This window comes from Onychostoma macrolepis, chromosome 09 (assembly GCF_012432095.1).
Source record: "Onychostoma macrolepis isolate SWU-2019 chromosome 09, ASM1243209v1, whole genome shotgun sequence".
In the NCBI taxonomy this organism is placed as follows: Eukaryota; Metazoa; Chordata; class Actinopteri; order Cypriniformes; family Cyprinidae; genus Onychostoma; species Onychostoma macrolepis.
The window spans coordinates 1,823,151-1,837,352 of record NC_081163.1 but is presented as its reverse complement, the minus strand read 5'-3'; the positions used below and the strand labels follow the sequence as shown (position 1 = coordinate 1,837,352).

The following is a 14,202-nucleotide window of genomic DNA, read 5'->3' as shown; positions in this document are numbered from 1 at the left end:
TCTGTTTATAAAACTGCTGCTTTTAGATCCCTTTTTTCATGTTTTTGTGACCCTGCTGCGACAGTCTTTTCATTGGACTTTTTTTTTTTTTTTTTTTACTCAAATGTACTTTTACTTGAGTACGGTTTTTAGTACTCTCTGCTTGTATCTCCAAACACTGACAATCAGCATAAGCACGTGTTTATCACTGACTTCAGCATGTGAAGATTTTGAATGAGCACATGTCTGCTTATGCTGATTGTCAGTGTTAATAACATGATAATAACATGATCTTGTTCGTGGGTTTTTTGATTACTGTCAGTTTACATGCCAGATATTGCTATGTAAACAAATTTAAAAAAAAAAAATAGTTCAAATCTTAAGATAAGATAAATATATCACTAACCCTAAACTGAAACTTACAAAGTTAACAAAGATGCTTATAATAGCTGGATTTGGCAACACGACAGAGGCTGCACTCGCATCATTGCAAACTGTCTAAACTGAATTGTACATTGCAGACACTCATATTGTCAGGGTTTTGGACTGTCTGTGTGTGTTTTTGCTCCCTGTGACCCAGTTTCTCCTTCATGTTGATTGTGTTCATTTGTGTCTCATTCTTCCCCAATTATCCTGTGTTTAAAAGCCCTAGTCCACTCAGTTCATGTTTTTCGGGTCTACTTGTTGGATATTGTGTGTTTCCTGTGTTCCTGATGTGGCTATCCCATGTGATTCAAGTATTAAAGACTGTTAAACATTTCCGCATTTCCCTCGTGCTCCTTACCACAGCGAATCATGACAGAAGACCCGACCGAAACAGTAACCTCCGTGTCCCCCCTCTGTTTTTGTTTTCCGTTTTTTCCTCTGTGTTTTTGTTTCCATTGTGTGTTTCCTTATGGATCCCCTCGTCCGGCCCAAATTCCTCCTCCTCATGCTGGAGCAAGGGGAGCGTTCGCTCGAGGACCATACCAGCCTGTTTCTGGCCCTTGCAGAACTCACCAGCTACCCAGACGACGCGATTTGCGTGTTCTTTGGTGTTAGCCTGAACGCTGCAAGCAGAGCATGTCTTCCGAAGATGGTCCTCGAGCGGAATTCGCCACCTTCGTGGAGTGGACTCTGGCGAGATCATCCACCGGGCAGATGGTGAATGGCTATCCATTTCTCGCCAGAGTCCTGACCCAGAGCCCAGCCCACCATCTCCCCGCGGTTCGGAGCATCAGCCCGAGCCCACCGATGACGGAGAGCCATTTCCCGCCTGTGATCCCCGAGCCAGCGCAAAGCCAAGCGACTGAGCAGAGGATCGCCCCGGAAGTTGAGCCTAACCCGTCAGACCAGGTGCGAGAGCCGGTGACAGTGCCCACCATGAGGGAGCAAGCCGTGGACAGTGTGAGCGCGGAGTGGAGCTCTTCCCCCTGCACCACGGCTGAGGGTGAGCTGATTTTATACAGCTGGGACTGCTGGACCTCGAGTGGGATCTGATAGACTGGGAGACTGCGCGCCTCACTACAAATCTAGTGAAATTCTGTAATCATCTGCCGTGAAAATAAAGCATAACTGCTAACCATTGTAGCATGTGGACCAATCAGACACACAATATTTAGTTAGATTTAACAAATCAATTAGTCATTAGATTAACAAATAGCCACAGACCCCTCACCCAATACACATACTGGCTGCCAGTATGTCTGTGAATGACTCCAGGCCCCCGGTTACCATGACAACCAGGGCACTTCAGCCAGACCAGATAAACTTTATAACCTAATGGCATGTTGAGAGTTCTCCCTCTCACCATCTTTGAACCTTAGGAAAGACATTATGCCATAAAAATGGACTCTTCTCTAATTAAATCATAGAAAAACCTCTCTTTGAATGAACACCCCTATCCTTCAGGTCATTGTGTATATTATTACTGTTCTTGTATATGTTCTTGTGTATTGTATACTGTTTTATGCATGCTTATGATGATAGATCACTAGTTAATATCACCTCACTTATACCATGTTTGGTCTCTATCAATTCGTCTTCGGATGACCTAATTGAGAGGGTGTATTATGTGTTGATACCTATGCAACATATTAGTGTTCTAAGAATCTTTACTAGTTTGTATATGAACTTCTGATCCAATTACATATGCAAATGACCATGCTTGGAGACAAAGAGTCGGAAACTTTCCCTCCAAAAGTTCAAGACACCATTGGCTCTTTGACACCCGAAAGGAGTGACCTCTATATCAGATAAAGCTCTCACATCAGTGACCCGCCTGCAGTCTGCGGTTCTTTTAGATCCTAAGAGGATGAGGAGGATGTGAGCTTCGCAGCAACCCTTAAGTTTTTGCGCCAGGCCTTGCCGCCTTGACTTTCCATTCAACCAAAGATTCTCAGATCTCAGCAGATCTCTTTCTTAGCTCTTTTTCACTTTCTACCTGGGAAGAAACTCCCAATCACCACTGAGTCAGGACATCTTTGAAATTCAACCCGGAAGAACGTGATCTCAAGTCCAAAACCTTGAAACCATCAAGACATTCATCCGAGACTGCATCCGGACACTCGTCAACGACCAAGGCAATGCAAGTATCGTACGTTTAACTAAAAAAAACAGAGGTTTAGTATAAGGTATAGACCTCGTTATAAACGACGCTGATGGTTTTACTCCGGTGGTTAACTGACTCTTTCCATAACTGCATTCTCTGGTTTCTCTAATGGCTTCATTCATCCACTTTAGCTCCCCTTTGTATGTACAAATATCTTTTCTTAGAGTTGATATGAACTTACATTGAATGTTCGCTGGATGAACAGATCAGTTGATGGCAATTTAATTCCGCTACATTTATATACATTTCCCTTTTGAGCTGATTCTCTACATCATTGCATTCCTAAACATGCCCTAAACTCACAGCATGTGTGATAAACGAGTTTACTGCATTCATTCACTGTGAACAGAGCCATTCTGAGGCGCGGAAAACACTGGATCACGAGCAGATCATCTGAACGAAGTGTGCACTTTGCTTTGAAACCGATTTGATGAAGGGATTTAGGCATATTATGCTTTCGGTTTTAGTTAGTTTGACAGATACTGTGCCAAAGCATAATGGCCCAAAACAGAAATTTAAAGACATTTTATGTTAGAATAAGAAGTTTAAATATATTTTAAAAATACACTTTTTGCCCGGAAGACCTATCGTTTCATATCGTCATGTGACCACGATAATATCGAGACAGTTTTGATATCACGATATTGATAATATCGTTACATCCCTATTCATAAGTATTCACAGTATTCTACAGTAGTCAAAAAGTACCTGGATGACATGGATGTACCTGGATGGCACGTGACCCCTCAGATTTCTGAGCCAAGTGGATTTTGAATGCAGCTTCCAAAAGACAAAAAATACCCAAACAATATTTTTTATATTTGATACAATCACACCGATGTGATCAGATCGTTCAGTCGCACAGCATCAGCTGCTAAATTCAAATCTGCGTTCGCTGGCTGGCGCTGAGCCAGAGACAGATGTGTTTGTACAATGCTGCATTATAACCAGTCAAACACGATTCTGTTGAGCTTATGAATGCAATGGCCAATCAGAGACGTTCAGATGAGTCATCCCTGAAACGCAGTGTTTTGTTCACTTGCTCGCTGACTGAATTATTTGGCAAATTCTCTAATCAGAAACAACAAAGTGCAGACGTGCATACGAATGTAAGTAAGATATTATTTCACAGTGTAAACAGCTTCAGTGATTGTAATGGGAGTTTTTGAGAGTGCCTTAACTCTGGCTAAACTGAATGAAAATGTTATTTGATAATGTAAATGTTCTTTACTCTCTGTAAAATGAAAGTGTTATAATTAGTAACTTACAATATTGTTATTAAATTCACATTAAATGCAAAGTCAGTCGTATTAAAAGTATTTCATGGCATGACACCCATATCTGGTACTTAAGTAAAAAGTCTGGGTTTTAATAGATTACACTATTAGTCTACTTTGCCCATCATCATTTATTGATCAAATAACAATCTATAAAAGTGCAAAATGCATTTACTTAGTCTACACATATTTGAGAATCGAGATATTTCCTAATATAGTTAACACTTTTGGAAATTTTAATACTTTTTTTTGGGGGGGGGGGTAGTTTTAGTTTTACAGTGCATTTTAAAATGACTAAAAAAATAATTAAGATATTTTAAAATATATTTTACAAAGATTATTCCTCTTGTAAATAAAAATGTTTCTGTTGTGTAAAATGTTTTTAATTGCTGAATTTACTGAATCTACTCAAATTAGCTGAATTTATTAAAAAAAAAAAATGTATTGGTTCCTTTTAGGATTGAATATTAAAGGGTTAAAGACACAAAGGTGATCAGAAACTCCACCCTCTTACAACACTAACCAGGAAGAGACTGACTTATTATTTCTCCTTTCTGTCACTGATTTTCTTCTCTTTGACAAAAGCAAACAAGAATCAGCCATCAGTGAACAACGAAGAGAAAAACATTGAAGATTATTCGGTTATTCATGTTAGAAACCGTCGTTCAGAAAGAGAAAGTAAAGTTTAGGTTGCTGGAGCTCAAACAGTGGAAATGGCTTCATCAGCTGAATATGACTATAATTGTCCCGTGTGCTGTGAAATCTTCAAGGCTCCTGTTCTTTTATCATGTAGTCACAGTGTCTGTAAAGAGTGTCTTCAACAGTTCTGGAGAACCAAGAAAACTCAGGAGTGTCCTGTCTGCAGGAGAAGATCCTCAAAAGAACGTCCTCCATTAAATCTTGCATTAAAAAACTTGTGTGAGTCGTTCCTGAAGGAGAGAAATGAGAGGCGTTCATCAGGATCTGAGGAGATCTGCAGTTTACACAGTGAGAAGCTCAAACTCTTTTGTCTGGAGGACAAACAGCCTGCGTGTGTCGTGTGCTTTACTTCAGAACAACATATCAATCACACATTCAGACCCATCAGTGAAGTAGTTCCTTCATATAAGGTAGGTATAGGTCTCTGTCATTTTACTCAACTTCATATGACATATAATCTGCTATGAAAAAGTATTTGACCCCATACTGACTTCTTCTGTTTTTGTGTACACTAAATAGTGTTATACTAAAGTGTAGTTACTGGGTATGACCTTTTAATCAACTTCATGCTGTTAACAAAGTTCAATTTAAGTGTATGTATTTACGCAGATTGCCTTTGCTTTATGTTAGGTTTTAATTTCCGAATCAATTTAGAGTGAGATATACAATAAAAATAAATAAATAGATAAATAAAATCAGGATGAGAGAGCAAATTTTTTTTCACTGCACTGTATGATCACTGTATTTTCTTCTCTTCACTGTAATCTGGTGTTTTATATATTTTTATTTTGTTCAATTCTAGGAGGAGCTCAATAAAGCACTGAAGTCCTTACAGGAGAAACTTAAAAAGAGAGAAAAACTGAAAGGAGAGTTTGAGAAAACAGTTCAACACATCAAGGTGAGGAAACACAATCAAAAGTGATTTTCAGTACAGGTGTAGGATCACGATAGCCTGACTACGTCAGACTTCGTACTTCTGCTCAATTTCATTTCGCTTCTGTACTCAGTCTGATATAGCAGACCATCTCCCAGATTATCTCCGGCTCCGCAGCAGCCGGCCAACCAACGAACAGAGGGCAGGCTGAGAGCCGTGACGTAGACCTTAAGCGCCGAATTTAAGATTGCAGTTTAGGTGAGGGAAATCTAAAACAACAGCGGACATGGAGACACGGGAAGCTATTCGCTCTGTTGTGGAGAATATTCCCGGCATTTGCCAACTGAAGCCTGAACAAGAAGAGTGTTTGGTTCACATTTTGAATGGAGGTGATGTTGTGGCCCTGCTCCCGACAGGTTTTGGGAAAAGTTTAATTTATCAACTGTTACCGATCGTCAGCGAGAAACTGGGGAGGCAAAAGTCCGGCAAGGCGATAATTGTGGATGCGTAGATTTACTTCACATAATCTGCAAAACTCGTTCACAGCCATCTTCACTCCGGTATTTTTCACTTGATGGTTTTGTTTTGGTTGCATACCTGTGTTGTTTACAGCGGAAGTTCGAGGCGGCAAATAACTTACGTCATAACCAACCGTTTTGTGATTGGCTTACGGGTACACCACTGATTTTACACTTCAGACAAGCACCCCCACCCCCACCCCCCACCCACAAGAAAGTAAACGCTTGTCAATTATGCCCTTCAGACTCTGTCTACGAAGCAAAGCGAAGTAGCAGAGTTTGGTATTACCAAAGTCTCTTTAAGACAAGTCATGTCACACGGCGGCCAGCTTTGAAACACCTCTCGGGCATGCAAGTGCAGCTCCTATCTCTTTGAATGTGGAAACATCAAATTCTCCAAAACTGTTCACTAAGCTTACGATTAAACTTCATATTTGAAATCACCAAAAAAATCTGTCGACAACTGTATCATAAATGTTGTTTCTTTTGCTCAAATAGCATTATAAAAAGCTTATTTTTCAGGCTAGAACAGCCAGTGCACATGCGCAGTCCTCAGCGAATGTCTCAGAGCGCTGACTGTTTCTATAGCAACCGAGACTTCTAACGGCAGCTGCAGTGACTTTACCGATTAGCGATTGGCTCTTTCATTCAGAAGGCGGGGCTTCCTGTGTTTGAGTGGCCATATTGAGCGTTGCATTTTTCCCCATTCAAAACTATACGAGTGATAAGTCTCAGGTATTACCAGGCTAAGATCACGATACACAACTAAATAAAAAAGTTTGTTGATAAACTTTAAGTTGGCTTGAAAAAGCCAAACCAGAAAGTTACAAAAAGTTGTAAATGCTTGACGTTTGAAAGTTTTCAGTTTAAAGTTTGAAATTTAAAATAGTTTTAAAGATTAAAGTTTGAATGTTTTGAAGGAAATTCAGTCTATCAGAAAAACAGATGGATAGAAAAACAGATTGCTAGGGTACTTGGGTGGTTTCAAGGGCACTGCTATGCGGTTGCTAGGGTTTTCAGGGTGGTTGCTAGGGTGTTTTTAGGGTACCTGGGGTGGTTGCTAAGTTATTGCTATGCAGTTGCTAAGGTACCCGGGCTGGTTGCTAGGGTGTTGCTATGTTGTTGCTAGGGTATTCAGGGTGGTTGCTATGGTGTTTATATGCAAGCTAACATAATTATGATTTGTTATTTAATTTATGCCATGGTCTGTCTGAATAATGGATTCTGATTGGCTGGCAGGTGTTGATTAAATTAGTTTAACTGCAGGTAGTTCCAGGTCAGTTTAATCACGTTCTATATTAATGCGCTTCATATAAACATTGGTAACCATAGTAACATACAGTTGCAGTTGAATAGTAATACAGGTCAAATCCGGTCAAATATTGCAGGACAAATATTGTTAACATCTTTAATATGTGAATGCTGGGAAATGACCATGGCATAAATGGGATAATCAACGGCTAGCTGTGCATTAAACGATTTGAATGCACTTCGCGGAGGCAACCACCGTCAGGCGGTTTTTCACCTCCACGTCGTGCATTCAAATTGTTTAATGCACAGCTAGCCGTTGATTATCCCTTACATAATGGATTCCAGATTATTATTGTTGTAAATGATGAGCAGCTATGGCAAGCCGTTTTAACTTTTATTCATTCTCAGGATATGACTTCTTGATATCACCAATTCAATTTTCACTAGTTAAAATGTTAATTCTTGATATCAGGAATTAAATTGTTGATATCAAGAATGTAATTGTTGATATCAAGAATTTAATTGTTGATATCAAGAATTAAATTGTTGATATCAAGAATGTAATTGTTGATATCAAGAATTTAATTGTTGATATCAAGAATTAAATTGTTGATATCAAGAATAGACATTTTTACTAGTAAGAATTGTATTTCTGATATCAAGAATGAAATTGTTACTAGTAAGAAATTAATTCTTGATATCAACAATTGATTTTGAATGGCAGCCTATGGTGACATTTAACTAGTGAAAATACAATTACAGATATCAACAATTTAATTCTTGATATCAACAATTTAATTCTTGATATCAACAATTTAATTATTGATATCAAGAATTAGCATTTTAACTAGTGAAAATGTAATTGTTGATATCAAGAATTAACATTGTTACTAGTGGAAATCTAATTCCTGATATCAAGAATAGACATTTTTACTAGTAAGAAATTAATTCTTGATATCAACAATTACATTTTCACTAGTTAAAATGCTAATTGTTGATATCAAGAAGTCATATCCTGAGAATGAATAAAAGTTAAAACGGCTTGCCATAGAGCAGCAATCTGCTTCTGGATCTGTTATCTGTCGGTGTCTGAGTTTCTCTTGGATCTGAATGATGTGATGTGTTGATGTGTGTTGATGGAGATGATTGAAGTGAATGTGATTTGATTTCAGTCTCAAGCTGAGCACACAGAGCGTCAGATTAAACAGCAGTTTGAGAAGCTTCATCAGTTTCTCAGAGATGAAGAAGAAGCTACAATCACTGCACTGAGAGAGGAAGAGGAGCAGAAGAAGCAGATGATGAAGGAGAAGCTGGAGGAGATGAACAGACACATCTCAGCTCTTTCACACACAATCAAAGACACGGAGGAGATGATGAAAGCCAATGACGTCTGCTTTCTAAAGGTCTGATTTCAGATCATCCATTGATTGATTGATTGATGATTGATTGAGTTCTTGATGATAAATGGTGTGTTTGTTCTGCAGGAGTTTCCAGTCACGATGGAAAGGTGAGTGATCTGCTGGTGTCTCTGGTCTCTCTGCTTCTGAAGCCAAAGCCACTGCAGTTCTGATCCTGAATGTTCTTCCAGAGTCCAGATCTCACAGCCGGATCCACAGACGCCTTCTGGAGCTTTGATTCATGTGCCACGATACTTGGGCAACCTGTCCTTCAGAGTCTGGAAGAAGATGCAGGACATCGTCCAAAACAGTGAGTCTGGAGAAGATCTGTGCTGTTACACATACACTGGAAATGATGCATGAGGGAATATTTACAGATTTCAGCATTATGTGTGAATAACCAGATGAGCTACTACACCAAAATGAGAAGAACAACTTTGCTCCACATGATATTTACAGTTACAGTGATACAGCAGATCTCAGTTCAGTTTGATTGATTATCAAATCTAAAATTTCTCAAGCACATATTTACTGTAACAACACTGAGAGTAAAGCTGCACGATTCTGAACAAAACAAAATAATTTGTGACAAAATATTAATTGCTGCAATCTATTTAAGTGTTTAATTAATTTGAAAGAATTATTAACCCTCATATGGTTCTCATTTCCTGTACACTAATGGTATCAATATGACCCCAAAATTGATAGAGTAATTTTAAAAAATATATACATTTTTAATCATACAAATACTATATCCTTTTTTTCTTTTTCTTTTTTTTTTTACTTCTCATCTATACATTAAAGCGGTGTTTTGGGAGATATGAAGTACTTTGAAGCCACATAAATTTGCAGGAATGCCACACAAGTTGTCACTAAAACTTGATTGCAGGCACATATTTTTTTAAATCTAAAAAGTAAAATCAAAACAATTTTATTTAAAATAAAATAAAAACCATACACAAACCAAAACAAACAAAACAAAAACAGCTGCAATAAGCAGATATGAATGGGTGTGTGTGTGTGTGTGAGTGTGTGTGAGTGCGTATGCTCGTTCCACATTGTATTTGTGCTCTAGTACCAGGCCTTCATTTCTGTGTGGAAATTTTCAGATATATGCCATATTTATTGATTTTTTTTTTTTTTGACATGAAAAATAATATAGATTTTTTTCTCATTTCCCATTAATTTCAGTGTGGGGTCATATTGACCCCAAATACCAGATCGGTAAAAAAAAAAAAAAATTACATTCCTTCAGAACAACCGAATCAACCCGTTTTTTTTTTGTTTGTTTTTGTTTGTTTGTTTGTTTGTTTGTTTTTTATGTAAAATAACGAGATCTAGCAAGTACAAGTTGCAAGTTGCTATCGTGAAGCTGATGTCAAATGTATGAAATATTTTAATTCCATTGAGAAATTGCCACTTTAAAATGCTTTGGAGAAAGTCGAACATTATCTAAAAAAGGCACATAAACTAAAAAGACTGATGAAAAGAGGAGAAAACAATCTTGCAGCAGCACTACTAATTAAAATCTCTTTAAACTACTCATGACCACCTTAATTTATCATGTTTTATTGTAGGCTTATTTATTGTGGGAAACTGTGTCTAAATTGTTGTAGAATTATAATAGATTATTCCCTATAGATTTATATTACAACTGTGGCATGCTGTAGCTATTGTTCCTAAATATGTGTTATTTTTTATAACAAATGCTATATAGATTAATAAAGAAAAGTCATTATTGGCCTGGAAATGATTAATAGGCTGGCCTTATTATGACAAACACTACAGTTAAGAAGTACATTTTCATAAGAGCAAGTACAAGTCAGAATCGAGAGCCATGTGTAAAAGACCATTTTACAAAAATAAACATATGCAAACAAACATATAAATAAATAAATAAAGCTTATGAGGGAGCATGACAAGGGTGTTCACTAAAACAGTTCACACTTCAACCCCCCCAATGTTCAAACCAAAACTACACCCTCGATCGCAACCATAGACATCAGTGTTTATATCCAAACTATAAACGTTTATCCCAGTATTTCTGTGATAATATGAATGATTGTAAGCAATGTTCCCTTTAATTTTTTTTTCTTGCTGAGCAAAACTTTTCTCTATTGGGCGGACATTTGACCACCTTGATCACCTGAGCAAAAACATTCTTTATGCCACGCGTGTGTAACTTTTAACTTTAATGTGCTATTTATATTTGGTTTGACCCTTGACATGACTAAATAATGCACATTTTAGGTTATCTGAGAAAACATTTTTACAGTACAATACATGCTGTTCAAAAGTTTGGGATCAGTACTTTTTTTTTTAAAGAAGTTTCTTAGGCTCATCAAGGCTGTATCTGTTTGATTAAAAATACGGAATATTATTTCACAAAATAATATTGTGAAATATTATTGCAATTTAAAATACAAGTTTTCTATTTTAATATACTGTCAAATATAATTTATTCCTGTGAAGCAAAGCTAAATTTTCAGAGTCACATGATCCTTCAGAAATCATTCTAATATGCTAATTTATAATCAATGTTTGAAAAGGTTGTGCTGCTTAATATTTTATGGGACCTGTGATATTTTTCAGGATTCTTTGAGAAATATATGTTAAAAAGAACAGTGTTTATTCAAAATAGAAATTTTGTGTTACAATATACACTATACTATTCAAAAGTTTGGGATCAGTACATTTTTTTTCTTTCTTATTTTGTATTAATACTTTTATTCAGCAAGGATGTGTGAAATGGATAAAAAGTGATAGTAAAGACGTACATTGTTAGAAACTATTTATATTTTTAATTAATGCTGTTCTTTTTAACTTTTTATTAGCCTAATCAAAGAATCAAAGAAAAAAAGTTCCAAAAAATATTAAGCAGCACAACAGCTTCAAGGCTGATAATAAATCAGAATATTAGAATGATTTCTGAAGATCATGTGACACTGAAGAGTGGAGTAATGATGCTGAAAATACAGCTCTGCTGCTTTACAGGAATACACTATATTTTAAAATATATTAAAATAGAAAACCAATATTAGAAATCGCAATAGCAATTAAAAGAGTTCACAATATTACTGGGGATTTTTTTCTGTATTTTGATAAAATAAATACAGCCTTGATGAACATAAGTGACTCCATTAAAAAAACAAGGTCAATTATTTATTAGGTTTATAATATAGGCCTAACATAATATAATATAATATCAAAACAACTTAAGCATTTAAACTGAGATCTGTAAGTTAAATACTAAAAACAAAAAACGTGAACGTGAATTCTTCTATAGCTATCTAAACATCCCTAAAGTACAGTTTGCACAATACACCTGTGTGTGACTGTAAATGTTTTGTTCTCGTTCTGTGCCCATCGTCCGCTATTTCCAGCACTTAATCAAGCCACTCTTCTTTAATACATGAGAACGTGTTATTTCACATGTCATTGCGTTGGCTCTCGATTTGAGCTACTTCATCCGCAACCATTGAAGTATTGGGTTTCTACAGCGACTCGTTTGGCGCACATCACATCGTTCTCTTTCTATGCAACCTGTAAACCACATTCACCGGTTCTAACTCTATAGCGGTTTACCCGAGCATGGCAATTCTTTCGTTTTTACTAGAATATAATCAAATGGCTTTTTTATAATCAAAAACTCATTTTTGCGTGTGTGCGGCACATTATTTCTCTGCGCGGCCACGGTGGAAGAAGTGCGCGGCCGCGCGCGCAGCTTAGAGGGAACATTGATTGTAAGACAGAAATAATACTTTGTGGTTAAAAGACTGTTTGTGAAGCTGTTTCTTACCTAAACATGATAACTGCTCTCTCTGTGTCAGCGGCAGCACGGAAACAGATTTTAATGTTCCAGTATGATTTTATCAAAGGTTTAATAAACACTGAATCGTTGTCATTTAGAAATGAGATCGTGTGGGTGTTTGAATCGAGATCGCGATCTTTTAATGATTAATCGTGCAGCTCTAACTGACAGCGATCAGAGGAAAATGATATGTTTGATCAATAGAACAAGTGTCATAATTCATAATAATCTGTGTACGGTTCACTCTTGATCATTATATGAACATCAGAATAAAAGCAGCTGTTGATTGTGTTTCATCAGCTCCTGTGATTCTGGATCCAAACACTGCAAATCCACATCTCCTCCTTTCTGATGATCTGACCAGTGTGAGATACAGCGGGAACAAACAACCGCTTCCTGATAATCCAGAGAGATTTGACTACAATTACTGTGTTCTGGGTTCAGAGGGTTTTAACTCAGGAACACGCTGCTGGGATGTGGAGGTTAAAGAGAGTCGATGGTGGAGTCTTGGAGTAACTACAGCATCAAACCAAAGGAAGGGATATGATTTCTTTAACACTGATGTCTGGAGTGTGCAGCACAGATGGTCTGATGATTCTGGTTTTCGTGTAGAACAGGATCTTGAGCGTGTGAGAGTGTATCTGGACTATGACAGAGGAACGGTGTCATTCTCTGATCCTGTAACTAACACACATCTACACACATTCACAACCTCCTTCACTGACACACTCTTTCCTTTCTTCTGTACTCTTGACTCTCTGAAGATCTTACCTTTCAATAGTCAGTAAACGTTACTCCTGTAGTTCTGGATCAACCTGATTTCATCTTTTACACTCATTATGTTTCCAATATTTAATCCATATCACAATTTCAATATTTGTTCATCATGAGACTAAATGAATAATTGTTTATTTCAGTTATATATGTGAAATCATCATTATTTCATTGACGTAAATGATGTAATCCACATGGAATACTGAATATATGTCAGGCTCCTTGACGTCGGCGTAGAATTGAATGAAATATAAATACTATGAAAATACTTGATTAAAGTTGTTTATAAATCTGATTCTCAGAACAAAGTCTCTGTGACTCACTGAAAACTATTTTTGTCTCAGTTTCAGAACCAGAACAATGCTTTTTTTCATTTTTGTTTTTACATTATAAACTGTGATTATATGATTTTAGTAATGAAAGGTTAAATGTTTGTGCATGATATCTAGTTTGTAAGTCATGGAAATGCATTGATCTAAAAGTGTGAATCCTGAATTGTGTTTATTTCTGTTTCCCCAATGAATGAATAAATGAATGTAACTGAGTCGCTTGTTTAAATCAGTCTCAGCTCCTGTCAGCAGCGGAAACTTCAGCGCAGCTTTATACTGACTTTTACTGAAATTGTGCGACTGATTCAGAATCTGAAGGACTTCATTACAACAGTCAGTAAACGTTACTCCTGTAGTTCTGGATCAACCTGCTTTCATCTTTTACATTCATTATGTTTCCAATATTTAATCCATATCACAATTTCAATATTTGTTCATCATGAGACTAAATGAATAATTGTTTATTTCAGTTATATATGTGAAATCATCATTATTTCATTGACGTAAATGATGTAATCCACATGGAATATTGAATATATGTCAGGCTCCTTGACGTCGGCGTAGAATTGAATGAAATATAAATACTATGAAAATACTTGATTAAAGTTGTTTATAAATCTGATTCTCAGAACAAAGTCTCTGTGACTCACTGAAAACTATTTTTGTCTCAGTTTCAGAACCAGAACAATGCTTTTTTTCATTT

General features: G+C 36.8%; 1 protein-coding gene across 1 annotated transcript; it reads left to right on the top strand.

Moving 5' to 3' along the window:
- Positions 1-4,377: 4,377 nt before the first annotated feature.
- Positions 4,378-13,683, top strand: LOC131546450 (nuclear factor 7, ovary-like). Its single transcript, XM_058786028.1, has 6 exons — positions 4,378-4,955; positions 5,348-5,443; positions 8,361-8,591; positions 8,673-8,695; positions 8,777-8,895; positions 12,697-13,683. The coding sequence occupies exons 1-6, from the start codon at positions 4,560-4,562 to the stop codon at positions 13,182-13,184; spliced, it is 1,353 nt and encodes a 450-aa protein (XP_058642011.1). The 5' UTR covers positions 4,378-4,559; the 3' UTR covers positions 13,185-13,683.
- Positions 13,684-14,202: the final 519 nt, after the last annotated feature.